Here is a 26,546-nt window from a genome sequence, read left to right as displayed (position 1 = left end):
GTTAGACCTCTCTGAGCACCTGGCTTGCATATGGCACACAAAAATACAGACAAAATTGGAGGGAATGTGCTGGTGTTCAGTTGTAGATTGCGTTAATACAATTAACACTGCAAAGGGAAAGATGAGAGAACATTGCAGTGAGATACAATGCAGTGCCCGGAAATAGTAGAGGTCAAATGTCTACTGAAAAATTTCTGGAAACAAAAAAACCCATGTATGATTACTTACTGTACCAAAAACAGATAGTGGTCTTACTATGAAAGTCTGCACACCACTTGCATGCATGCCTGATATTTACAGAGGCCAGAGGAGGGCTTTGGATCCCCTGAAACTGGAGTTAGAAGTGGTTATAAGCCACCATATGGTGTTGGGAATCAAACCCAAGACTTCTGAAAAAGCAGCCAGCGCTCTTAACTGCTGAGACATCTCTTCAGCACCCAAAAACAGGTTGTCCATGTAATAGCTGTTAGTAGTGTACTTTACCATGAAAGTAATTTACCAACTCATACCTAGTAATACAAGTATTTGAAGGATGAAGTCCTTGGCCCTTGCATAGTGGTGTAAGGTGTGAAAACCTCATAGAGGAAGTGACATAACGAAAAAGAGTGCAAGGCATTCCAGGAATACGAAACAAAGGTTCACAAATGCACAGTAATGTAGTCAGTCAGACAGGACAAATCACCTGTGCGAGTTGATTTCAGACCATTCAGAAATTAGTTTTATGAACAGAGAAAGAGCGTGTCAGATGAGACAGGAATGAGGAAAATGATCAGAAGTCTACAAATTATAATATAGTTATTAAGAAACAGGAGGGAGCCAGATACCATGAGATGCTAGTCAAGTTAGCCCCTGTATGCACCAGGCATGATGATGGTACATGCCTGTAACTCAGGAGGCCAACCCTGGGCTACATCGTAAGACCCTGTTTCAACAATGTTTGCTGTATACGTAAGCTTTAATCTGAGTATTTTAATTATAGGTCTCCTTGAAGAAAATGATATTTTCAGGAACGCTCAAGCAGGTGTTCTTATCAGCACTAATAGTCATCCTGTCTTAAGGAAAAACAGAATATTTGATGGATTTGCAGCAGGTTTGTATTCTTTATCTGTGACTTATTTTAAACCTGTAATTAAAGGTTTTCTTGTATTTTATTTGGTTAGTAAGAATGAATCTATTTAAGATTCTAGGCCAACCTTTCTCTGCAACCTTGGCTGTCCTGGAATTCTCTCTGTAGACCAGGCTGTCTTAAAACTCAAGAGATCCATACCCATCCACCTTGATGTGTGCCACCACCAACCTTGCTTCAAGGAACCACTCTAACATTTGCACATTAACTGGAATAAATCTGTAGTCAGGCTGGGCAGTGGTGGTGCACGTCTTTAATCCCAGCACTGAAGAGGCTGAGGCAGGTGGATCTCTGTGAATCTGAAGCTGGCCTGGTCTATGGAGCAAATTCCAGGACAGCTAGGGCTGTTACACAGAGAAGTCCTGCCTCAAAAAAACTGAAAAATAATTTATAGTCAGACTGGAAATACAGATAAATTTGAGTCTTGTGACTTTTAAAATATTTAAAAGTGAAAAAAATGGTTACTTTAATTACTTCAGATAACCATTTAGCAGCTTTCCTTTTTTAATATGACAACTTTCAGCGTACTTCTGGGTACTGTCCCCTTTATCCCAATCTCCCTTTATCTGTTGCACGGTCTGGTAGATTTTTACACTCATAGGCCCTTTCTCTTCAGTATTATTCCCCAGTTTGCTTATCCTTGTGACCATGTCGCTGTGAGCAGGGAAAAGTGAACATTACTGTTGATGATTAAAATACTTGCAATTTGTTTAGACAGTAAGCAAACTAATTTAATGTGAAACTACCAGCTTACATCCGCCCTAATTTGGAGATTCTTTAAGAATAAGTGGCCAGTATAAGGTGGTAGCGGTACACGCCCCTTTAATCCCAGCACTTTATGAGTTCGAGCCCAGCCTGGTCTACAGTGAGAGTTCCAGGACAGCCAGGCCTGTTAGACAGAGAAACCCTGCCTTGAAAATCCAAAAAGCAAATAACAAATTAACAGTGTAAAGTGATGATGCATCTACTTGTTTGTAAATTTCACTTCAGGTATTGAAATTACAAATCATGCAACTGCAACACTAGAAGGCAATCAAATTTTTAACAACCGATTTGGAGGCTTATTTTTAGCATCTGGTGTTAATGTGACAATGAAAGGTATGTTGGAGTCTGTTCTTCTAAGCACTCTAAAAATGGGAGTTGGAAGTCATTGTTAATTCCTTCTGTCACTTTCTACATTAGCAGCAATTTTAAGTGACCAGTTTTGAGTTTGCCTTAAGCTTGTTTTAAGAGTTGGGATATTTTACACAAAGAAAACATATTTCTGTTCTTAGTTTCTTACATATAATTGTATCCTTGGCTAGCTGTTGAAAATACTTTTGTTTTTACAGATAACAAAATAATGAACAATCAAGATGCCATAGAAAAGGCTGTTAGTAGAGGACAATGTTTATATAAAATATCAAGTTACACCAGCTATCCCATGCATGACTTCTACAGGTATATTTCTAAATTACTTGAATACAGAAAAGTGGAAGTTAGTGATTCCCTTTAAGTTGACATCTTTTGTTCTGTTGTCACTGGGGAGGGAAAGCAGTATTTACTAAGTTATAGACCAGGCTGGCCTTGAACTCACAGAAATCTACCAGTCTTTGCTTTTCAAGTGCTGGCTGGGACTGTTTTAAAGTAACATTTCCACTGTGTTATTTATAACTCAGGTTGTTCCATTTTCCTAAGACACACACAATACTACAGTTTCCTTTTGGTCTAGACTATAGCCAGTCACAGAATTCAGGTAAAGGTCATGAGTGATAAAATGCACTGTTTTAAATTCCTGACAAGCTCAGTAATACAATGTTTTGATTTTTAGATGTCATACTTGTAACACCACAGATCGAAATGCCATATGTGTGAACTGCATTAAGAAGTGCCATCAGGGACATGATGTAGAATTTATTAGACATGATAGGTACGTAGAATACTTGTTGCTATATTGCCCAGTTACTTCCCTTCACTTTGCTAATTTTTGGATTTTCATTTTGCTTTAGGTTTTTCTGTGACTGTGGTGCTGGAACACTGTCCAACCCTTGTACATTAGCTGGTGAGCCTACACACGATACAGACACATTATATGATTCTGCTCCACCTATAGAATCTAATACGTTGCAGCACAACTGAATTCCTCCCTAAAGAAAAAGTCCTGTTATTCTAACATCGTAACTTAAAAACATTTTTTTTGGAAGATTTAAAATACTTGCCCATGCTACAGAAAGAGACTGTACTGAAAAGATGGATACACAAGGTCAGTTGACACTATGAAGCTCAAACTACCAAAAAGAAAGTGGCAATATATTGACTCAGGATCTCAAAGCTGGGTATTTTAGCATTACTGTGTAAAGACTTTTGAAGGGACAGAAGTGAAGAAAATAAGCTGCAATTTTGTACAGATACCAACTTCTGAAAAAGCTGGTGTTTTTACAACTAGCATTGAATGCAGTCCGATTTGCAGTAGTAATCTTCAAATAGACAAGCAGCTTTGTTGCTGCCTTTATGGACATGGGTACCAATTGCTTTTGTAATATGGTAAAAATGTGAGCTAGCACTTCTGCATTGATTTTTTTTAACATGTATTCAGATTGAGAATATGATTTTAATGCTTTAATCTCATGTAGTTTGTTTTTAATTTCAAGCAAAATCTTATTGTACTTGAATGTGCCCTGTTTTGTTAGCACACCTAGACTTGCTGTAACTGTACTCATGTCCCAGTATGTACGTTCTTTCTATGAAAGAGAAAAACACTAATCTTAAATTATATCCAGCAATGTTTCTGGTATCCTTTAAGAAAAGTTAAGACTATTATTTCCTTCCCTCTCCTGTGCAGCATTCAAAAAAAAAAAAAAAATCATCCCTAGAAAAAAGTTGAGTGTGTTTTAATGAGACTTCCTAGGAAGGGATGCACTGTAAACAAAAGTATTCTTGTATCTCAGTTTTGTGAAAGGTAAAAACTACTATGTTTTAAAGTTCACTTTAGAAAGTCTCTTCAAAACAGGCCTGTATTTGAATTCTGTTCATAGTTTTTATTTGAACAGTTTAGACAAAATGGCTGGAAATTAAAGCAGTTTCCTACATTAAGCTGAGACCAGTATATATACAGCCCTATACAGTTTCATAGCTCCCCCTCCCATTTATGTGTATTGGTGACAGTGGGTATAAACAGCCTGAAAGTGTATGCATGTACCATAACATCTAGACTTAATATATTGTGGAGTATTCAATAACCATTATGTAGAAGGTAGATGAGAATTAAAAGGGTTTAATTTCCTAGAAAGAAAATGGAAAAATGGTCATTTTTAAAAAATAAAGTTTATTAGATCATAATGTTGTCTGAATTTACCACCTTTGTCAAAAGTCAATTCAGCTTCCAATGTAGTCTACAATTCCTTAATCAAAGCCAGCAACCTATGGACAGCTTCAGCATCTAGAGTCGGCTTTTCACTAGCCAGACAAACTTCCCTTTAAAAAAAAAAAAAAAATTATTTCATTTTGTCCATGTACCAGCCTTCCAACTAAGTCAGCTATAGGAAAATTATATTCTTTATTCAGAAATAATTACCGAAATAGTCGTAATGACTGATTCATCTTCTCAAATTCTCTTGCTTTTCTGTGTCCCTTTTGAATAACTTCCTCTGGAAGATTAGCAAGCCTTGCTGCATTAAAGCCGTAGCTCTTGGGACATGCTCCCTTAATGAATTTATAGAGGAAGGTAATAGTCTCCTGGCTGGGATCCTCACATTCATTTTCTACCATGCAAGCCTTCAAGAAAGAAAAGCTATTTTATTACAGCTCTATGGTTTATGTGCTGCCAAATGAAAAATGCCTGGGTAATTCCACATACCATGTGTCCTAGGCGCACAGAAACGTTTTTAGAATAGTCTTCTACTAATGAATGATAGTGTGTAGAAAACAATGTTCGACACTTTATAGTTTCAGCAAGTTCTTTAACAACTGCATTGGCTATTGCTGTCCCATCAAAAGTTGCAGTACCTCTTCCTGTGAAAGTGAAATGTACTGTACATTAAGAGATGTACACCTCATGACAGGGTGCCAGGAGCAGCCTGGGCACTACAGAAAGAGGGAAACAAAAACTGCTTCTTCTTACCTAACTCATCCACAAGCACCAAAGAATGTACTGTTGCATGCCTAAGTATGCTGGCAGTTTCACTCAGTTCAACAAAAAATGTACTTTCACCTAAAAAAGGAAACAGGACTATTAACAACAGATTTTATCTTGATTGAATATGACAAGCAAGAGGTAAAAACACAAAGTTTTAACATGTTTTTAAAGTTTGACTTTTACATAATGCCTTAGGGATGGGTGGAGGAGAAAGAACAACTCACCTGACATTATCCTATCTGAGGCACCAAGTCTAGTAAACACTCTATCTACTGGTGTGAGCCGACACACTTCAGCAGGTACATAACAACCCATCTGGGCCATTACAGCCAATAGACCAGCCTGTGAAGATGGAAGAATGGAATGTCATGATTGGTATTAAGAGAACCTATACATAGTACACATTTGACTCAAGAGTTCTTATGGAGGAATCTGGCACTCCATATAAGTAAAGCCTAACAAATAAATATTTTGAACTTCTTTACAGCCTTTGGAAATTTAAAAGGCCAATTTTAGATCTGTGGTTGGCTAAGTCTAGTGAGTAATAGGAAAAGACAAGTATGTCAAAATGACTGTTTTGTTTCCTCTCAGTAGTTAATTTTATAACAGTACTGGGGAAGAAGAACAACAAAAGTGCTAGAAGGATGTACACGTGCCGGGCAGTGGTAGCACATGCCTTTAATCCCAGGACTTGGGAGGCAGAGGCAGGATCTCTTTGAGTTTGAGGCCAGTCTGCTCTATAAGAGCTAGTTCCAAGACAGCTAAGACTGTTACACAGAGAAACCCAACAAAAAGAACAGGTACACACATGAGGCCCTGGACTCAATTCCCATAATCAAAATAAATCAGTATCATTATTTTATTATATAATCTCTACAATTTTGTTCACTTTGAATGTACCTTCTAAATTTAGTCAAGTCAAGGACCCTCATCACCTAAAACCTCCCTCCCCCTCTGTCTTTGTTGAGGTCATGAAAATCAAAGCCAGGGTCTCACACATCTAATTGTGTGTTTACCACCTTAACATTAGCTAAGAGGTTTCTCTCTGGGGAGACAAATCCAACTTTATACAGTTTCCCTCTGCTTCCCTTATGTGACTTTGTGCTATCTGGAAAATGGACTAGAGTCCATTTGCCTCTCACTACTTTCTAATTAATAGAGCATGGAGGGTAAATTACCTGTCTTATGAGTGTAGATTTGCCCCCCATATTTGGTCCAGTAACAAGCACACAATAGGCTTTGCCATTTTCTTCTTCTTCTTCACAGCCTATCAGGATGTCATTAGGAATAAAATCATCTCCAAAAAAAGTCTTGGTAATGCAGGGATGCCGTGACCCTTTAAGCTCTAGGAAGGGGTGTCTGTCTTCTCTCGGTAATAGAATTTCTGGGCGACACATGGGACCATCTCCTCCTTGACTATAGTTAGCCAAGCACAGTAAGACATCTGTCAAAAGAAGTTAAAAGCATCGTTTTGTTCATTTCTTGCTAGGTATACATTATCATACCCACTACACAGTACTTGTTCTAGCTACCATAAAATGTCTTTTTAAAAATGCGCCAGCAAGATGGTTCAGCAGGCCAAAGGTGCTTGCCACCAAGCCCAATGACCTAAATTCAATCCCCAGAATCTGCACAGTAGGAGAGCAAATTCCCACTAAGCTATCATCTGCACAGGAACCAAGCCCAACACCTAACACACACAACAAGGTACTGTACTACTCAGTAAAGTATGCTTATGTTCTATTTTGTCCTAAAATGCTCTTAGTGCCAGGCATGATACCAAACACCTTTAATCCCAGCACCTGGAAAGCCATGTAGTAGAGCCCATTTTAGAACAAAATGCTGTGACTGAAACCAAGTTATTGGCCTGGGTGTTTTATGGAAAACTTCTTATGGAAGTTTCCGTTTCAGCAGTTCTCTAAGTCCTCTCTTCTCCACATCCACATGAAGGTGGCTGCTTATATAATAAGGAATAAGAGATATGGGCTGGAGAGATGGCTCAGAGGTTAAGAGCACTGCCTGTTCTTCCAGAGGTCCTGAGTTCAATTCCCAACAACCACATGGTGGCTCACAGCCATCTGTAATGAGATCTGGTGCCCCTTCTGGCCAGCAAGCATACAGACAGACAGACAGACAGAACACTGTATACATAATAAATAAAAAGAGACAGATCAGCTGGGAGGTCTATCTAAAGGTGTGTGTCCCAGCACTTGGGAGACAGAGGCAAGGGGGAAATCTCAGAGTTCAAGGCCAGCACACATTGTGATAGGGCCTTGTAGCTAGTGCTGGGAACAGCAGAGAGACAAATGAACCAATTTAGAAATCTGTGCTGTGAAAGGATTTTACTATTCAGTCCATTTAATAATTGTGTTCAGATGAGGGTTACAGTCTCAGGATAGTACCTTAGGGCTGTAGTTCAGTGGACAAATGCTTGAAGCACGAGCTTCAGTCCCCCACCATCAAAAAGAAGGGGAGGAGGAACCTAGAACAAATTTTGGTTTCCATACTTTAAAAAACAGATGCACTAGCCCTGATATCTGAAGATTACCAAATTTCTACTTTAAGAAAAAAAAAAATCAAAACCTCAATTACAAAAGCAATTTGGGGTCAACAGTTGGCTTAGTGAGTGTTTGCCCAGCATGTGCAAGGTTCTAGATTTGATTCCTAACATGGCAAATTAAATTGTAAAACTAGGCAACAGTGGCTTACTTCTACAAGTAATCCTAGCAGTTGAGGAGCTGAGGCAGGAAGATTGCCAGGAGTTCAAGATAAGCTTGAACTAGAGATTCTGTCTCAAATCAAAAAGCAAATGACCTAGTACCAATAAATATTTTTAAAAGAAACCTGAAAAAAAATCTTCCCTCAATAATTCAGCTATTCCAAAAAATGTCCAAAGTTATTAATGGCTAAAATCCAAATTTCAGTTACTTCAATTGCCTTGTGTGATGTAGTTCATTTGATTCAAAACAAAAATGTATGCATACATGTCAATATACACACCCATGATTAGAGATGTATAGCTGAGACACAAAGCCCAGGGAACAGGGGTTGTTTAAAGCCTTACCCAATACTGCAATGCACTCTACAGCAGACTGCCAGTCCTTGTAATTTTTATCAAAGTTATAGAACATCCGCCTCATGCAGTCCTTCAAAGACATGTCCCTACGTTCTTCAGCATTTATAAGATTAGCTAACTTCTTCTCAATCGTTTTGGTCCAGTATCGTTTACAGCCCTTTTTAGTAGATTTCAACTCATATTCTTCTGGTAGGTTGCGGGTAGTAAAATTCTCTGGAATCTCCAACTGGTAACGGTTCCTACCAATTCCCCAGTAGACTATGGTCCTGCATCCAAGCCGACTGCGCTGTTTATCTAAGTACTCCAGGAGACTCTGTTCATTCTCTCTTATGTCAGCAAGTGCTTGGTCATAATCAGAGTCAAATCCTGCCTTTGGAGTAATGAGTCCAGTCTTTCGAGCCCTCTCGTGGTCAAAAGCAGTATCCCATCGGTTCAGCTCTGTGTTCAGATCAGGAAAGCAGCCTTCAGGACTTTTTGTCTGTAGAGTGACAACCTGCTTAAGGGTTTTAGACTTAAAATCATCAGCAACATCTTCCATAAGCCCTATAATCTTACACATTACTTTGAATCCTTCTAGAGCAGAAAGAAAATCAATGATCTTTTTTTTGCTGTATGTGGTTTCTTCGTACATTACAGCCCTGCTGTCTGGGTGGTTCTGGCTTTTTAGGGGAGATCCAATATTATGGATCTTACTCAGTAGCCTCTCAAGATCTGGTAGCTTCTTTAGGAGGTCTGTAACTTCAGTGATTTTGTCAGGCAAAGCCATCAGGTCTTCCACAGCATCTAAGCGGTCACTTATAGCGCAAGGGCTACAGAGGGGGGCACAAAGCCATTGTTTTAGGAGCCGCTTGCCAAAGGGAGTATGACAAGTGTCAAGCCTCTCTAGCAAAGTCCCTTCAGTAGAACCATTTGTCCCATTCAGGAAAACCTCCAAATTGTTTAATGTCACTGCATCTAGCACCATTCGCTGATTGGCTTTAGTAAAGACAGCACCGGGTCTTACTGTGGTGACCATTTTAGAATCCAAGGGAAAATATTCTTCAAAATTAGCCATTGATAGAAGCTCCTGATCAATCAAGCATTTTTTGAGGTAGAAAACACAACCACCTAGAGCAGAGAGGGCCAATTCACTATTCTCTCCTGGTGTCAGGCCAATAGAATCTGACCCTGAGGTCATACTTTTAAGTACCCCAGGCAGTGCTACACCACCGTCTTCATTTAACTTCCCAGTAAAATATCCTTCTTCAAGGAGTGTTCTCAGAGTCTTGGTGGCATCCCAAAATTGGGAACCTGGTATCAGACCTTCCTGAAGACAAGAGGACAATGAACCTTTCAGAACTGTTTTAGTTTCTGTTGAGAGATTTCCTTTCTCAAACAAAATTTGTACTGGAGGATAGTGTGCCACAAGAGTCCTAAATCTGGAACAATGGCGATCATCTGAAAACTGACCCATGAAAAACTTGCCCAGTGAAGTGTCAACGAAGCACACACCATATACACGAGTGTGCCCAGAGGAATCTTCCTCTTTCTCTTTAAGGCTCAGAAGGTACTTACTGTAGTTCTCAGAGGGATCACCTTCCAGCACACTGTACGTCTGTGTGCCCTTGGTGATGATCCTACAAACCTCCCTTCTCACCACTCTGTCAAACTTAGACACGTGTGCCATCTTCCGGCATCGTGCTTCCATCATTTCTGGAGTCTCAGTCTGTTCCACTCGTGCTACTTTATAGCCCTTCTGCACCAAGGAATCTGAAAATCGGCCAAATGCAATTTCAGGAAAACCAGAATGGGCCCAGTTGCCCTTCATGAATACTAGTCCCAGCTCACTGACTCCAATAACGGCATCCATGTGATATAATTCGTAAAACTTCCCCACCTTATAAAAAATAACAAGATCAAAGTTCTGAGACTTAATCTCCCACCACTTCCTCATCCCTGGAGTACAAGAATTAAGGAAATCTTCAGGCACATACAGTGTGGAAGAATTAAAATCAGGATGATCAGGGCGTCTCCTGTGCTCATCTCTTCTCTTTTCTGGCTTAAGCCATTCTAAAGTTTCATGATACCAAATAGTGGGCCCGCTATTGTTGTCACCTCCTCCGCTAATATGGGTTTGGGATTCAGAATTCTGAGGGGCAGAGAAAGCACTCAAGGTACTCTTGGTTTCTGATGAAATTCGAGCCGTTCGTTTGGTGGCTGAGGATGTTTCCTTCCTTGAACTTTTCCTTCTAAATGCGCCGTGACCAGCCATTGCTCTCTTCCGCTTTGGAGCACCTTTGGCAAGGGTCCCCAGGTCCTCACTATCACTGTCTCCAACTCCACTGCTCATTTCGTCGCTGCTTCCTTCTTGCTTAGTGTCTGGCTTGAATTCTACATCAGAGCCACCAATGTCGCTCTCAGAATCTGATATGATCCTTCGCTTTTTTACTTGCCGACTGCTTCGCCTAGGCCCCTGCACCTTAGGCTGCAGTTCTTCACTTTCACTTTGATTATCATCTTCACTCTTATCGGATACATAAGCTGCATGCTGCACCTGCCAGACAAAGAGGGAAAAAAATTTAAAACAAAACTTGAAAAATCCTATGTAGAACCCAGACGTTATGACTCAGGCTCATAACCCCAGTACTTCGGAGGCTGAGACATAAACATTACCAGAAAATTGAGGTCAGCATGAGGCAGGGACATAGCTCAGTTAACTAACATGCAAATTCCTTGGTTTGATCCCCAGTAATTCATAAACCAGGAATGTTGGCATACACCTGTAATTCCAGCACTTGGAGGTAGAAGCCGGAGAAACACTAAAGTCATCCCCAATACATGTCAGTTCAAGGCCTGTCTTAGAGAAATAAAAACAATACTACAGTGAAATATTACCTGTATGCTGCAATGCTGCACACATCTTGAGAAAATGTTCTTTCTTAAGGCTATTTATTTAACCTAAATTTAAACATAAACTGAACCTGATACATCAGGTCAATAATCCAACTTCTTGTGATGTTAAGTCAGGAGTTCTGGCTAACCTGGGCAACTTGGCAACACCCTATCTCAAATAAAAAATAGTCTTTTTTATTTGTAGAGCACTGGTCTGACATCTGACCATGGGTTCAATCCCAAGGACTAGGAGATAACATGTTAACAGCCCATAATCCCAATATTTGAAAAGCAAAAAGCAAGAAGATTCTGAGCTTGAGGCTAGCCTTCAGCTACAAAGACTGTCTCAAAAAGGGGGTGGGGGGAAAACTGTTAAAATCTAGGAAAAGTACAGATGTATATACACACATACACTGGACAGTCACTTCAAAAAAACAAAACAAAACAGGGTTCCTCTGTGTATCCCTGTCTGTCCTTGAACTTGCTCTGTGTAGACCAGGCTGGCCTCAAACTCAAGAGATCCACCTGCCTTTGCCTCCCCAGCGCTGGGATTAAAGGCGTGCACATCACATACATATCATTTTACCTCATTATGCTTTAAGAAAACAGAATGCCTGACCTCTGTCTCGTCCTCCTCTTCTGGCTCTGAAGGCTCATCACACACTGCCAACTCAAGCCTCTTCATCTTGTCTTTATTTAAGGCTTCATCTGCGCGTTGCATTGCTCTCAGGATTTCAGACTTTGAACTGTAGAAATGACCTCCCTTTTGGGCTTCCTTGGACTTTGAACCTAGAAATATACTTACAATGAGAACACAGTGGCTGAATAGTTGGCCAAATTACACTGTGAACAAGAATGGTTACAATCAGTTATAATTTTTTTTATTTTTATTTTTTTTGGTTTTTCGAGACAGGGTTTCCCTGTGGCTTTGGAGCCTGTCCTGGAACTAGCTCTGTAGACCAGGCTGATCTCGAACTCACAGAGATCCGCCTGCCTCTGCCTCCCAAGTGCTGGGATTAAAGGTGTGTGCCACCATCGCCCGGCCAGTTATAATTTTTTAATGCCCATTTTTTTCATATACATAGGTCAAAAGTTTATAGGAAGGAATTTTCAGGAAAAAGCTAGCAGTAAAACTGGAATCACCAATTTTACTTTGAATTTGCTCTGTTAAATCATCCCAGGCCACTTAAGTCTCTCTTCTAAGGTATCAGAATGTGCCACAGTATGACAAACCTCACAGTGAAGCAGATACCAATGCGGTTTGGTTAGGGACTCTTTCTAAAATTGTCCCAAGGACAGATCAGATTTATTTAAATAAGCAGCTGGATAACCAGGCTGGAATGTAACTCAACTGGTAGGTAGAATGCATGCCTAGCACACGAGAGGCCCTGGGTCGTATCCCCAGCACCATTATACCAGAACCAGAAGTGGTAATACTAAATGTAATATCCAGCCCTTGAGAGGCAGACATCTGGAGAGTCAGGAGCTCAAGATGCTACAGAGCTGGAGTCCAGCCTAGGCTACATAAAATTCAGTCTCAGAGAAAGAACCAAACTGCAATTCTTTAACAAAGTGCCTATCATTTAAATACGTTTTCCTCCCAACAACAAATGCAATATTCAAAGACCTTCGCTTTAAAATAAAACTCTTCATTTAAAATTTATTTCATAGGAATGCAATGTAATGGTTGAATGTTGGCCTATCACGAACCCTGGGTTCAATCCCTAGAACTTGATTTTCATTATCTTAAGTGAAAACATTTTTATCCAACAAAAACTTCGCATCACAAATTTAATGCTAAAAATTACTTTTCTAAGAGACATTAACTGGAAACTGAAATGTCTCTGATCTGTTCTTCTGCCAAAATAGAACCATGACTGGAAAAGAAAAGCCAAATGTCTAAATTAACAAATTCAAAGCATTATTATATTTACCTTCTTTCCGTACATGGAAACAGGACTACCTGAACTTCATCGGAACTAACAACTTCTATGAACCATCTAAGACAAACTGAAGATACAACTTACCCTTTCATTATCAACTGGAAGGGGGGGTCTGAACTTTTCCCAAAGTGCCCCCTATAGCTTTACTGCATAGGCCACACCACATAAACACTTGGTCCAGTAACAAGACAGAATTTGGACAAGAGGCCTCTCCATTCATGCTCCTGGCTAGCAAACTAAAACAAGCATGTTATTTCAACTGTGTGTGTGTGCACACGCGTGCGCACGTGTGTGTGCGCGCGCACACACACTTGATGGGACCTAGCCTGTGGCGGAATTGTAATTCCAACTCAAAGAGAAATAAATTGAAGGAGGAGGACTCCAAATTTAAAACAAACAGGTTGTGGTGGTGCACACCTTTACCCAGCAAGGGAAACAGAGGCAAGCAGATCTCTGCTGAAGCCCAGACTGGTTTATACAGTAAGTTCCACAACAGCCAGAGCTATACAAAAAACACTTTGTCTCAAAAACAAAAACAAATTCAAAGTCAGCCTAGGCTACAAAGTGAGTTGAAGGTAGCCTATACAATTTAGTCTGAAAAAGTAAAATAGGCCCTCCACTACTCCCTTAATCCCAACACTCAGGAATGGGAGCAAAGGCAAGTGGATCTCTTGTGAATTTGAGGCCAGCCTAGTCAACAGTATCCAGGACAACCAGGGGCAGAGTTTCCCCAACACTAACAGGAAAAAACAAGACCTTGTACTTGTACACATTCTGGGCAAGGGCTCTATCACCAAAATGGGAATTTTAAAGAACAAAGGATAGAATTTTAAAGACCAAGACATAACACTTCACACACACTGACAAAATAAACACTTTCCTGATTTTGCCCAGGCAGTTTTAAAATATTACATTTATTTCTAAAGAATCATTTATCATTGGCTGCCATAAGAAGGCATTTTATATATGAATAACAGTATCAGAGCTGGGCGGTGGTTATGCACGCCTTTAATCCCAGCACTTGGGAGGCAGAGGCAGGTGGATCTCTGAGTTCGAGGCCAGCCTGGTCTACAAGAGCTAGTTCCAGGACAGGCACCAAAACTACAGAGAAACCCTGTCTTGAAAACCCAAAAAACAAAACAAAAACAACAACAACAACAAAAAAAAAAAAACAGTATCATTCACCAAGATTATATAGCAGGTTAAGTAAGAGAATCAACTTCCTGGTTCTCTAAACATTCTGACATGGTATTTTTCAGTGAACCTTTTGCAGGACAAGAATACTAAGCAAGAGGTATGGTTCTTAAGAGTTCTGGGAAACTGACCCTGTTGTATCCCGTATCTTAGTTCAATGTGCTAGCCTGGGATGCTGGGAATAAAGGATGTGGACTTGCTCACAGGTAATGTACAGTGCACTGTATCCTGTATATATACTATATATAGCAAGAGACAGGAGGGGCTGGAGAGATGGCTCAGTGGTTAAGAGCATTGCCTGCTCTTCCTGAGTTCAATTCCCAGCAACCACATGGTGGCTCACAACCATCTGTAATGGGGTCTGGTGCCCTCTTCTGGCCTGCAGGCATACACACAGACAGAATATTGTATACATAATAAATAAATAAATATTTAAAAAAAACAAGAGACAGGAGATGCACTTGACCATGTGAGCTGAAGTTTGCAGCACTGTTGGGTTTATAGAGAGTCTGGTGTGATACACAACTCAAATATACTCAATAGGCTGTAGTTTTGGAGGCCATGTGGTATGCATCTGTCATAGAGAATGTCACTGACCCACACTATTATCCTGCTTACATTACCCATTTATTCCTTCAAAATAGAGCTAATAGAACTTTTTACACTTCTCCTGTCTGTTTCATAGTTCAATTAACTCCCATCAAGACACAAATTTTCCATGAAGGGCTTTAATTGCTATATGTCATTCAAAAGACAAAAATAAAGGTTCCATACAAAATGAAGGAGCACAGACCAGCTGCATTCCATCTCTTTAACATCAGATTACAACTGCTATTTTTACAATCTGCTGAGGAATCTCTCTTACTCACACACAATTTCACTATATAATGGACAATCAGTATCTCCTCTCCCACTCACCCTGTATCTCTTACCTGTATATGGCTTTAACATCCTTTTGTTAACCCAGCCCCTTGTTGGACTGTCATCAAAAAACTGGACATGAACACGAACCGATTTCCCTTTCTTCCGGATGAATGTTCCATCAAAGGGATGATTATAAACCAGGCAAGGCCACCAGGGATAACCTTCCATCTTAGCCCAAACCAAATCGCCTGGTGAAAAGTCACAAGAACTGTTGCCAAAAAGAATTATAGAATTCGGTTAATATTTAGTTACCTTACTTCAAAGGCAATTACCCATAAATAAACAATTTTAAGAAAGCTCTCACTAAGAGGGCTGGAGAGATGGCTCAGCAGTTAAGAACACTGACTGCTCTTTCAGAGAACCCGGATTCAATTCCCAGCACCCACATGGCAGCTCACAACTGTCTGGAAATCCAGTTCCAGGGAATCTGACACCTTCCTTCCAATGCACATAAAAATCTATTTAAGCCGGGTGGTGGTGGCGCACGCCTTTAATCCCAGCACTTGGGAGGCAGAGGCAGGCAGATCTCTGTGAGTTCGAGACAAGCCTGGTCTACAAGAGCTAGTTCCAGGACAGGCTCCAAAACCATAGAGAAACCCTGTCTCGAAAAACCAAAAATAAATAAATAAATAAATAAATAAAAATCTATTTAAAAAAAAGACTCCTTTAGAAACTTCTGGTAAGTCAGAAGGTTCACCTTTTATAACATAAGCAAGCTAATACAATGTTTATTTAACAATTAAAACAAATACACTGGTACTAGATGACAACTGTTTCTCAGACAGTTATCTTGTCAGTTACAAGACTTAGAGTGGCTGGGCAGTGTGGTGTACACCTTTAATCCCAGCACTCAGGAGGCAGACGGCTCTCCGAGTTGAGGCCAGCCTGGTCTATAGCACTAGTTCCAGGACAGCCAGGACTGTTACACAGTGAAACCCTGTCTCAAAAGTCCAGAGAGATAGAGAGAAATAGTGACTACACATGCCTAAATGATTTGGCTCTTGTGGGTTGTCTCTGAGCACTCAGAACAGACCATTCAAGAACCCCCTCAATGATAGAAAGGCTACTAATAACTATTCCTGCCCAAGTGCATTAAATAGCAATATTCTCTAGGCCCACTTAAAAGGTTCTCAGCACGTACAATATTAAAATATTGCAACCTTTGGAGGGTCTGCTCCAAGACCATACCCAGGGTATGTAAAAAATCCAGGAATGCAGCTTTTCTATCTGAGGGGAGTAAGAAACACACACTCAAGAAACATATAATTTTTTTCAGTAAACATAAGAAAACAGTCATTCTGACACACAAGGAATCACAAGTTTCTCTCAGGCTTAGAATATCACACCGACCAGCTGGAAATGAGTAACCATGACAACGCTTGCACTTGGGTCATGGAGGCAGGAGGCAAAGCCTCTCTGTACTTAGCCTGAGAGACATCATACAAAGTGACACTGCAATTCAGGACCTAAGCAATAAACAGCTGGCTGGACCTCGTATCATAAAAATGAGGAGTATGTGCAGCTGCTGAGAGGGTCTGTACAGGGAGTTATGTCTTTAAAGTTATCTGCCAGGCTTTTGCAAGCAGAAAGACTGGCACAATAGTTGTTCCATGCTTGACCTTGGTACAGCAATGGACACTTGGGAATTTGTCCTTGTGCATTTCATTTACTTTGGATTTGGTCTGAGGTTTTAAATCAGCTAATTGTATGAAACTGTCTTGAAGCCATGGAATAAAGGCCTGGCATGAAAGTATATTTTATTCACCAAAATTATACAGTATAAGAACAAGTCATCCTTCTGTCAATTCATATATAATTATGCCCAAAAAGTGTAAAACACACCACCAGTGGGCTGTGGAAAGAACCCCACAGCTGTTCTTTTTAGGGACGAATTGTGGCAGCGCATGAGAAAACTACAGGCAGAAACAAATGCCACCTACAGCCAGCCCCACAGTGGAGCTCCCCATCACAATTATTCATCCGGTGGGCCCCGACCAGCTGAATAGCCATCATCTGCTGTACATTCCTAGTGGGCCCCGGCATTAAGATAAGCAAACTACTACAGTAAGAATAGTTCAGACATTTCCAGAGTAGTCAGTTGAAGTCAACTGACTTGGACCCAATCATGAAGCACTATTTCTTCAAAAACCACTTCCCCAACCAGGCACGAGGGCACATGCCTGCAATCCCAGCCCATAATTATGGCTGAAGCAGGAGAAACTCAAGGATTTTAAGGCCATCCTGGATTACAAGACCTGCTCAAAAATGTGTCTACATGCACACAAGAACACATTTATTTGGGAAACGTAGGTCAATGGTACAATACTTGTCTACCACGGGCATAGCTATGGGTTCCATTCCGGCACTCAAAGAGGAAAACAGATACTTTTAGAATACAATAGAAAGAGGACTAGAGAAATGGCTCAGAGGTTAAGAGTATTGATTACTCTTTAAAAGGTACCGAGTTCAGTTCCTAGCAGCCACATGGTGGTTCACAGTCATCCAAAAATGAGATCAGATGCCCTCTTCTGTGGTGCAGGCAAGTATGCAGACAGAACACTGTATACATATTAAATAAAATAATTTTTAAAAAAAAATACAATAGTAAGAGAATATGAGTATCATCTTGTATTGTCTCTGTATCTTTATAAGGACTGGCTTACAATTTCACTTTTTGTTGTTGTTTTGAAACAGAGACTGTGTGTGTGCGTGCGTGTGTGTGCTTGCGTGTGTGTGTGTGTGTGTGTGTGTGTGTGTGTGTGTGTGTATACCTCTGGCTGTCCTGACACTCACTTTGTAGACCAGAATGGCCTTGAACTCAAGAGATAGATCCTTTGCCTCCCAAGTAATGGGACTAAAAGTGTGAGACACACCAATGCCTGGCACAACTTCAGATTCTGTGGTCACAATTCAAACAGATAACTGTTTCCTTATCTTCAGTGACACATTCCCAAGAGGAAGAACCAGGGGACCAAAAAATAAAGATAGGAGAACTGAGGTCAGGAGGTCTTGCATAAACTGTGCCTTAATACCAAGCAAGTTTATTAAATAAAGCATGTAATATACAGCTGGGGCGGGGGGGAAGACGACAAAATCAGCAGGAAGCTGATCAAGCAATGCTGTAAAAAGGGATAGAAGACACCTCAAGTGCACCCAGCAGCTTTGGAACTGAACACTGTAGCCCTTGGTGGCTAGGGTGGGGGTGGGATGTTTCCAGGATCCTGAAACTTCCCCAATGCCCTGTCCCCAGGCTATTACTGGCCTTGCCAGGTTTTCAACAAGTTCTCTCTCCATTCTCAGGGACTTAGATAAAGGCCTAGCCTAGGGCCAAGTGAGGGCTGGCCTTCCCTTCTTTCACTCAAGCAGTTTGGCCACTGAAAAGCTGGACTGAGTTCTCTGAAATTTTTCCTTAATTTTGATTTTTTGGGATAGTGTTTTCTTGTGTAGCCCAGATTGTCTTGGAACTCTTCAGTATACTTGGATAACAAAAGATCTGTCTGCCTCTGCCTCCTAGGGCTGGGATCAAAGCCACCATGCCTGGCTTTGATTTCTAAGGAAGAAGGGGACTTTTTCTCTATATTCCTTTATTATCGCTGACAGATGTCTATGGCTGTATTTCCCAATGTGGAACACATTTAACCTCTGTTGCCAACCAAGACAATTTTTTTTTTTTTTGCAGTAGGGAAAAATATGCCAATGAGGTCAAGTGTCGCTGGAACTTGCTCTGTAACCCAGGCTGGCCTCAAACTCAGAGATTCACCTCCCTCTTCCTCCTAAATGCTGGGATTAAAGACTTGCACCACCACTGCCCGGCTCTCAGGTTTTTTCTAGCAATACTAAATAAAAGCTTTGTGTGTTGAGTACATGTGTATAGTTATACATTCACAAGGATGTGGGGACCAGAGGTCAATCTCAGGTGTCACTCCTGTTACCAGCCATCATTTTTTGTTCTGAGACAGAATCTCTCACTGCCCTCAAACCTGCCAAATGGGCTAGGCTGCTAGCCCCAGGGATCTGCCTCCCCAATGCCAAGGACATATGCCACCATGCCCAACTTATTTTTTAGGTGGTTTCTGTGTAATGAACTAAGATCCTCATACTTGTAAAGCAAGTTCTTTACCATCCAACCTCCCCAGTTCCCACATATACTGATTATGCAACCTTCAATCCCAGCACCTGAGAGACAGAGGCAGTCTGGACTACATCTGGGACTACAGCAGAGCCAGAGTAATAGTTTAGCAAATCAAAGTACCTGGGTAAGGGTGCCTCTCACTGTAGAACTCTACAATAACTCTGGGGCCTCTCAGCCTTAGTCTTTTCCCCTCCCCTGGGAACCAGGAATCTAACAATTACCCACACACATACTGAAATGTTGGAAACTTTCCATCTCCCTGAGTCTTTGTGAATGTTCTCCAGATAGAACTCTGTTATTGAAATTGGGGCAAGATAACCCTTAAGATGTTGACTCAATTCCTGATGTTTTGACTCAGTTCCTGGGAAGGGGTCAAAGTAACCCTCAAAAGTTTCCTCACCTGATCTGGCAACTGCCCTCCAGTCCTGGCTCGAACCAATTATTGTTAATAGCACTTTGAATAAGCCAATCCCAATAGTTGGAAAACAACCCCCAGATTCCCCCCTTGTTTCTGTGACTTTTTACTTTAAAAGTAGCCTGTACCAGCTATTCAGGGTCTTTTTGGCTTCTCGAATGCTGTAAAGACCCTGTTGCAACAGAATCAATCAAATCCTCTTGCTTTTATATCAACCATGATGTGAGGGTTGTCTCTTGGGGCAACTCCTCAGTGATTGGACTCTAGGGTCCAACATCACAAGTTGTCCTGAACTCCATACACACCCCATGCCATGAGCACAGCCATACCTGTCTCTCAGAGCCCCACATATATAGTGCAATTACTTTTGAAAGAAGAGCCAAGACATCCTAGTGTGGTGGTGCACGCCTTTGATCCCAGCGTGTGGGAGCCAGAGGCCAGTGAATCTCTTAAATTCCAGGCCTGCCTGGTCTTCAGAGAGAGTTCCAAGACAGTCAGGGCTACACAGAGAAACCCTGTCTCCCAAAAGTCAAGACAGTGGAGAGGAGATGGCTCAGAGCATAAACACACTTGCTGCCAAGCTGGATGGCCTGAGCTCTATTTTCTGCAGGACCCACACAGTAGAGAACCAACTACCCCAAACTGTTCTCTGACTTTCACAACCTACTACGGCATGCATATTCTAACAGGTAATTTTTTAAAAATAGAAATAATGGGACTGGAGAAATGGCTCAGCAATTAAGAGCACTGTCTACTCTTCCAGAGGAACCAGGTTCAATTCCCTGAACACACATGGCAGCTCAGTTATCTGTAACTCCAGTTCCAGAGGCTCTGAGGTCCTCCTCTGGCCTTCCTCAGGCACCACATATGCACATGAGTACATACACATACATACACACAAAACACATATATAGGCATCTCTTATATTTAGCTGTTCCTGAGTTGTGTCCTTTATCAAAACAAACAAAAAGTGGGAAATAAGTGAGCCAAAATTATCTTTTTTTTTAATTTATTTATAATGTATACAATGTTCTGTCTGCATGTATGCCTGCCCACCAGAAGAGGGCAGCAGATCTCATAGATGGTTGTCATGTGGTTGCTGGGAATTGAACTCAGGACCTCTGGAAGAGCAGCCAGTGCTCTTAACCTCTGAGCCATCTCTCCAGCCCGAGCTAAAATTATCTTATCCCCTCCCACAGTAACATACATTGGTTCTTCATGATGTCCAAGGTGAAATGCCAGAATATTGGATGTCATAAGTTTTTAAATTTTAAATAAGTTATTCTTGGATAAAAGCTAATAGTAAAAATAAATGGCAGGCGCAGTGACAGACACTTGTAATGCTTAGTATCCAGAAGTGGGGTGGGAGAAGGTCAGAGATTCATTACACAACAAATTTTGAGGCTAGCTTTTGATATTTGAGACTGTCTCAAATATTAATTAGTGGGCTGGAGATAAGGCTCAGAGATTAGGCTGTTCTCCCAGAAGACCTAGATTCAAATCTCAGCACCCAGATCACAGTTCATGACTATCTGTAACCCTTCTATCCTCCACGGGTACCAGATACACATGTGGTGCACAGGCATACATGCAAACACAGCACACATAAACAAAAGTAAAACTTAACTTTTATAATAGCCTTTACATGTAACATGAGCTAGCCTGGGACTCTCTACATTGATAAAGTAGCCTCCACCTCACAGAGATCCACCTGCCCATGTGCAGGGATTAAAGGATTGTTACCATGCCAGCCTTTAAAAAAATTATTTAACTTAAAATTTAAATAAAATAATGTAATAGTGAAATGATCCGCTTAAGATAACCAACAACCATGCTATTTAAGTCAATTAAGAGCATAAGAGTACTTTAATAACGGCCAGACCAAGAGTGAGCTAATGCCTCCAAAATGTGTCTTGGGTGCAACTCAGGAGTACAGTCTTTTTAAAGGCAAAACCAGTTACATTAGTGTTTGGGGGAGGGATGGTTTGGAGTATCTGTGTAACATCTGTCTTTCTACAGAACTTAGAAGTATTTTCCAGACCCAAAACTAGAGTTAATGCTTCTTCTTAGTTATTTTAATTTTATGTTTTAGCTTGCACAAACATTAATTACTTTGGTCAATATATCTGGCCAATGATCAGGGTTGACAGTCCCAACAGTGTTGCCAAGGCGGAAGTGGTTATTGGCGGGATGAGCTGAAGTGGTTAGGCACTGGTTTTTTTTTTTTTTAACAAAAATCTCAATCGTGCAATTTTACCAATAAAGACTCAGGAGCCAGATGCTGGGGTGAAAGCCTGTTAGCTCAGAGGCAAAGAAAGCACCCAGGGACTTCCCCAAACCCCTTTTCCTACACATCTCCAACCACAAACCTCAAACTGAATGAATGTCCCATCCACTTCCTAAGCATCTCTCTATTCCTCCTCCTGACTCCCTCTTACTCTATGGCTTTTTTCTGTCAACTGGTTGCTTGCTAGGCCTCTTGACCCATGGTTGACTTAACTTAATCCTGTTTACAGTATTCAAGCAGAAAGTTCTGGAGTTAAAGGTATGTGAGGGCTGAGCCACACCACAACTAGAAAAGGGTTTTCCAGTAAATAATGCAATCTTAGGGTTCACATGTCCTGCAACAAGACAGACACAAAATGGTGTTACCATATTCATTTCAAAAGCATTTTAACTGAAGAAATGACCTACTAAGGGGGCAGCTCGGTAGCAAAGCATTTCCCTGATATTCGGGTAACATTTAGTGCATGTGGTTACCAACTACTAGCTATTTATAAACCTCATCAACAACTTTAACCTACATTTGAAAAAAAGAATCCATTAATTGACCAAAGCTAGTATCTGCCTCTATAAAGAAAGCTAGACGTGGTAGCGCAGGCCTGTAATCCCTGCACTTGAGAGGAGAAAACAAAAGAATTTGGAGTTCAAAGTCAGCCAGTCACAGAAACAGTGAAAGTGGTGCATTCCAGGTGGTGGTAGGACCATGTTCCAGAAACAATGGGGAGTAGGATTGCTAAATTCATGACCAAAGTGATGTACAAAGCAAGACTCATCTCCAAAATTTATACTGATTTAGAGATACCATATAAATAAACTATCCAGACTAACCTCTGATATTGTGTTGGGGGATTGGAGGACTAAACAAAACTAAAAAGACCACAGCATGCCTGTAATCCCCAGCACTCAGGAGGCTAATGCAGAAGGCTAAAGTTAAAGGCTAGCCCAAGTTAAAAGCTAGCCTGCTCTAGTGTGACCAAAATCCAAGAAAACCCACACCAAAAACACCCACAAGTTAGGTCTGTAAATGTATTATGAGTCAGTCTAAAATATTTTTTAATATTTTTCTTTTTTTTTTTTTGGTTTTTCGAGACAGGGTTTCTCTGTGGTTTTGGAGCCTGTCCTGGAACTAGCTCTTGTAGACCAGGCTGGTCTTGAACTCACAGAGATCCGCCTGCCTCTGCCTCCCTAGTGCTGGGATTAAAGGCGTGCGCCACCACTGCCCGGCTTTCTATGTATTTTTTAAGCCTAAAAAGGGAAAAAGAGGAAGCCAGAGAGATGGCTCCAGAGTCAGTACTGTTCACAGCACCCAACGCTGGGTGCTCACAACCACCTGCTAACTCCAACTTCCGGTGCCTCTGGCCTCCATGGGCATCTGCACTCATATAAACATACCAACACATATAAGTATGTATGCAATTAAAATGTTTTTATAGTAAATTAAGATTGTAATTTAAAAAAATGGAATTGGAGGGAGGAAAATGAAGAGGGAAATGCTATATTAAGATAAACTAAAAATTAAAAAAAAATTAAAGGGAAACAAGGAAAAATGATAGACAAAGATGACATTATACCCTGAGCCAAGTATGGCAAATGCTTTTAAGTCCAGCACACAGGATGTAGAGGCAAGCGGGTCTCTGTGAGTTCAAAACCAGCCTGGTCTTAGGATAGCCAGGGTTACACAGAGAGATTGTCTCAGGACAAAAAAAAAAGGGGGGGTGGGGCAGAGCTGAATGAGAGGACAATGCAGAACGGAAGGACCCATCTGCATTACAGGTAGCTGATAAAGAACCAGTAAACAAGCAAATTACCAACACTTCAGCATAAAAGAAAACCTTTTGTTTTTCGAGACAGGGTTTCTCTCTGTAGCTTTGGAGCCTGTCCTGGGACTCACTCTGTACACCAGGCAGGTCTTTAACACAAAATCCACCTGCCTTAGCCTCTCGAATGCTGGGATTAAAGATGTGTGCCACCACCACCCAGGTGTCAAAAGGAAATATTAACAGCAAACATGATGCTGTTATCTTCTGCTCCCATCCTACACTCAAGCCTTGGACTATCAGTCCAGTGATTGGACCGGTTACATTCTTCTGCAAGTTGTCCTCTGACCCTCCTTCATTTTCTAGTTTGCAGACTCTCTTCCAGAACCAGAAGCCACTGAAATCTGGCTAGTTCCAACTGTTCTTTTAGTCTGTTCACAGAACTGAATCGCTTAACCTGAACCACCCTTCTCCTTCCTCCGACGCACAAAAAAACTCCTATTTTACTTTGGGATCAGTTTCTACTCAGGATACATTAAAATACATAAAGTACCTTACAGTAAAGTAAATGTGACCCTTTATTTTGGATGCCACAAAATCAATTCACAGCCAAGTAAATATGCGTTCTTCAACAGATGCTCGCTTCAAGTTCCCACAAGCAGAGACAACTAATAATTCTTTAGGTCAGACACAGCGAGGGCCTTGAACACATTACAGCAAGCGCCGAGTTATAACCTCCAACCCTAGACTACTCAAGTGGCTTTTTCCAATCATTTAAATACACAATTGCGGGAAGGACATTAAAACTCAGTAGTACTGCATGCAAGGTCTTATGCTCCAGGCCCAGAACCACAACCCCCCTCCCAATACACAGAGACTGCCTCTACAATCAGTTAAACTCTGAAAAATCCAACAATTCCTGTAGGACACCTTGAACACAGGGGCATCAAAAATCGCTGCTAAGAACCATTGGCTAGAGATTTGATCTGATTTTTCTTGAGTCTCCAAGTCATGGCTTAAACAGTCACCACCACATTATGTGTTTAAAACAATAAAAGCGAGCTTTCCAGAATGTCTAATTATCCCAACAAAAACAAACAAACAAACAAATCAAATTCACAAAGTGATATGACAACCCCAGGCTGGTTTCCCCAGCAAACTTTCTTGCCAAGGGCACTACACTCCAATACTTCCAAAGCCCACAAAACCGAAAAACCTTCCGCACCCTTCCCTCGTTTGGAATCGTGCGTTTAAAAACAGCGTCGTCCCAAACCGGAACACCTTTTTCACCAGATACAAACTTCCACCTGCAGCCCAAGTTCCCTGCTATCTTCTCCTGTAGGTATACAATCGTGACGTCTACCCCGCCCCGCCCCCTCCAGGCCCCGGCCCGCAGCGGGACACGCCCCCGCCCGCGGAGCCGAAGGGGGGGGGATGTCAGCCCCAGAACCTCCTGACCTGACCCGACCCATCCCACCCCACCCCACAGTGGGCATGCACCTCCAGCGTCCCCCGAAAGTCCCAGGCACTAGCCCCGCTCCTCCCGGGCAAGCCGCCCCTCCTCCGGCTGGCCGCCCGTCTGGCCCTCACAGCCTCCCCTTCCTTCCGGCCGCCCACGCGCCGCCTCAGCGCCCCCAAGCAGCTACCTGTCGGGAACCGCCGGCACGGCCGAGCTCCGCGGTCCCCCGTTGAGGTTCTTTGCTTCGGGCGACGAGGCGGACACCGCCGCGGGCCGGGGCTCAGATCCAGTCTCGCTCCAGGCCGCATCCCTGCCGCGGGAAGCGGAGGCCCCGGAGACGGCGGCGGCGGCGCCTCCTTCGCGTAAGGCCCCGGCCTCGGCCTTCTTGGTGTCGCCAAGCGCCGGGGACTTGGAAAAGAAGCTGTACAGGGTGCTTTGTCGCGACATTATGGAGGATGGCGGGCCCGACCGTGCCGCCACTCGGAGCGCCTACAGGTACCGCCTCCGCCGCGCGGCAGCAGCTGGCGGGAAAGTCGGGAGGAGGCGCGTCCGACCCGAGCTCCCGGAGCCCGGCAGCCAATCCGCACGCACCTCGGCCGGCGGTGGGCGGGGCCCCACCTCGGACGTGCCCCGGCGTCGGTGGGCGGGGTCTAGTCTCCTCGCCCCGCCCTCATGGCGAGACCGGCGGGACCGGCGGGCCTTGAAACTCTGGGCAGGAAAGTTGCCGGGTTTGCGGTGGGCACCTTGGGAAGTCCACCCGTCTAAAAGACGGAAGTGGCGAGCGCGGTTTCCGGAGCCTAAGCTGGAGCGGCGGGATTCACCCTGCAGGAGGCCGCAAAAAACGTTCCCCGGAAACACCTGGCGCTGCGGGCGGCCCTGCGGTTGGACAGACCAGAGCCCAGAAATTTTGACTTTTACCGTTTCCTCTGGACGGTGTATTTATTCGAAGAGCGGTGTGCAGAGTGGCACTTGTGAATGCCAAGTACGAGGCCCTGGTATTTCAAACCAGCAATCCACAAAACTTTCCTTCACCCATCATTGCTTCAGCTAGTTTATGCTTCGTAATCTCTGAAGCAGACCGCTAAAATCCACAATCTTAGAGTCCTTTGGCATAGGTGTTCAGATTTTTTTTTTTATTTTAGAAACTGAGAACGTTAAGGTAATGTTGAGAGTCGAAATCTGGGCCTTAGCAGCCCTAACACACTAGGCTCTTCCCACCCATCCTCAATAAATGAATAAAAGAGAATAACAA

At 42.2% G+C, this 26,546-nt stretch overlaps 2 protein-coding genes across 4 annotated transcripts in view; one reads left to right on the top strand and one right to left on the bottom strand.

Moving 5' to 3' along the window:
• The window catches only part of Fbxo11 (F-box protein 11), an 81,714-nt gene extending 77,763 nt beyond the window's left edge, over positions 1 to 3,951 (top strand). For all 3 annotated transcript variants that reach the window (XM_005354717.3, XM_005354718.3, XM_026782835.1), the window contains exons 19-23: positions 980 to 1,090; positions 2,117 to 2,224; positions 2,458 to 2,566; positions 2,937 to 3,035; positions 3,115 to 3,951. In XM_005354717.3, coding sequence (XP_005354774.1) covers positions 980 to 1,090; positions 2,117 to 2,224; positions 2,458 to 2,566; positions 2,937 to 3,035; positions 3,115 to 3,244 — 557 coding nt within the window. In that variant the 3' untranslated portion in view covers positions 3,245 to 3,951. The remainder of the gene's footprint in view (positions 1 to 979; positions 1,091 to 2,116; positions 2,225 to 2,457; positions 2,567 to 2,936; positions 3,036 to 3,114) is intronic.
• A 459-nt stretch (positions 3,952 to 4,410) lies between these two features.
• On the bottom strand, positions 4,411 to 25,806 carry Msh6 (mutS homolog 6). Its single transcript, XM_005354719.3, has 10 exons — positions 25,482 to 25,806; positions 15,257 to 15,456; positions 11,807 to 11,976; positions 8,305 to 10,849; positions 6,419 to 6,684; positions 5,465 to 5,582; positions 5,226 to 5,315; positions 4,962 to 5,116; positions 4,680 to 4,879; positions 4,411 to 4,579 (listed from the first exon to the last, which is right to left on the bottom strand). The coding sequence occupies exons 1-10, from the start codon at positions 25,739 to 25,741 to the stop codon at positions 4,498 to 4,500; spliced, it is 4,086 nt and encodes a 1,361-aa protein (XP_005354776.1). The 5' UTR covers positions 25,742 to 25,806; the 3' UTR covers positions 4,411 to 4,497.
• Positions 25,807 to 26,546: the final 740 nt, after the last annotated feature.

Source organism: Microtus ochrogaster, chromosome 16 (assembly GCF_000317375.1).
Source record: "Microtus ochrogaster isolate Prairie Vole_2 chromosome 16, MicOch1.0, whole genome shotgun sequence".
NCBI lineage: Eukaryota > Metazoa > Chordata > Mammalia > Rodentia > Cricetidae > Microtus > Microtus ochrogaster.
This window is presented reverse-complemented; position numbering and strand designations above follow the sequence as displayed.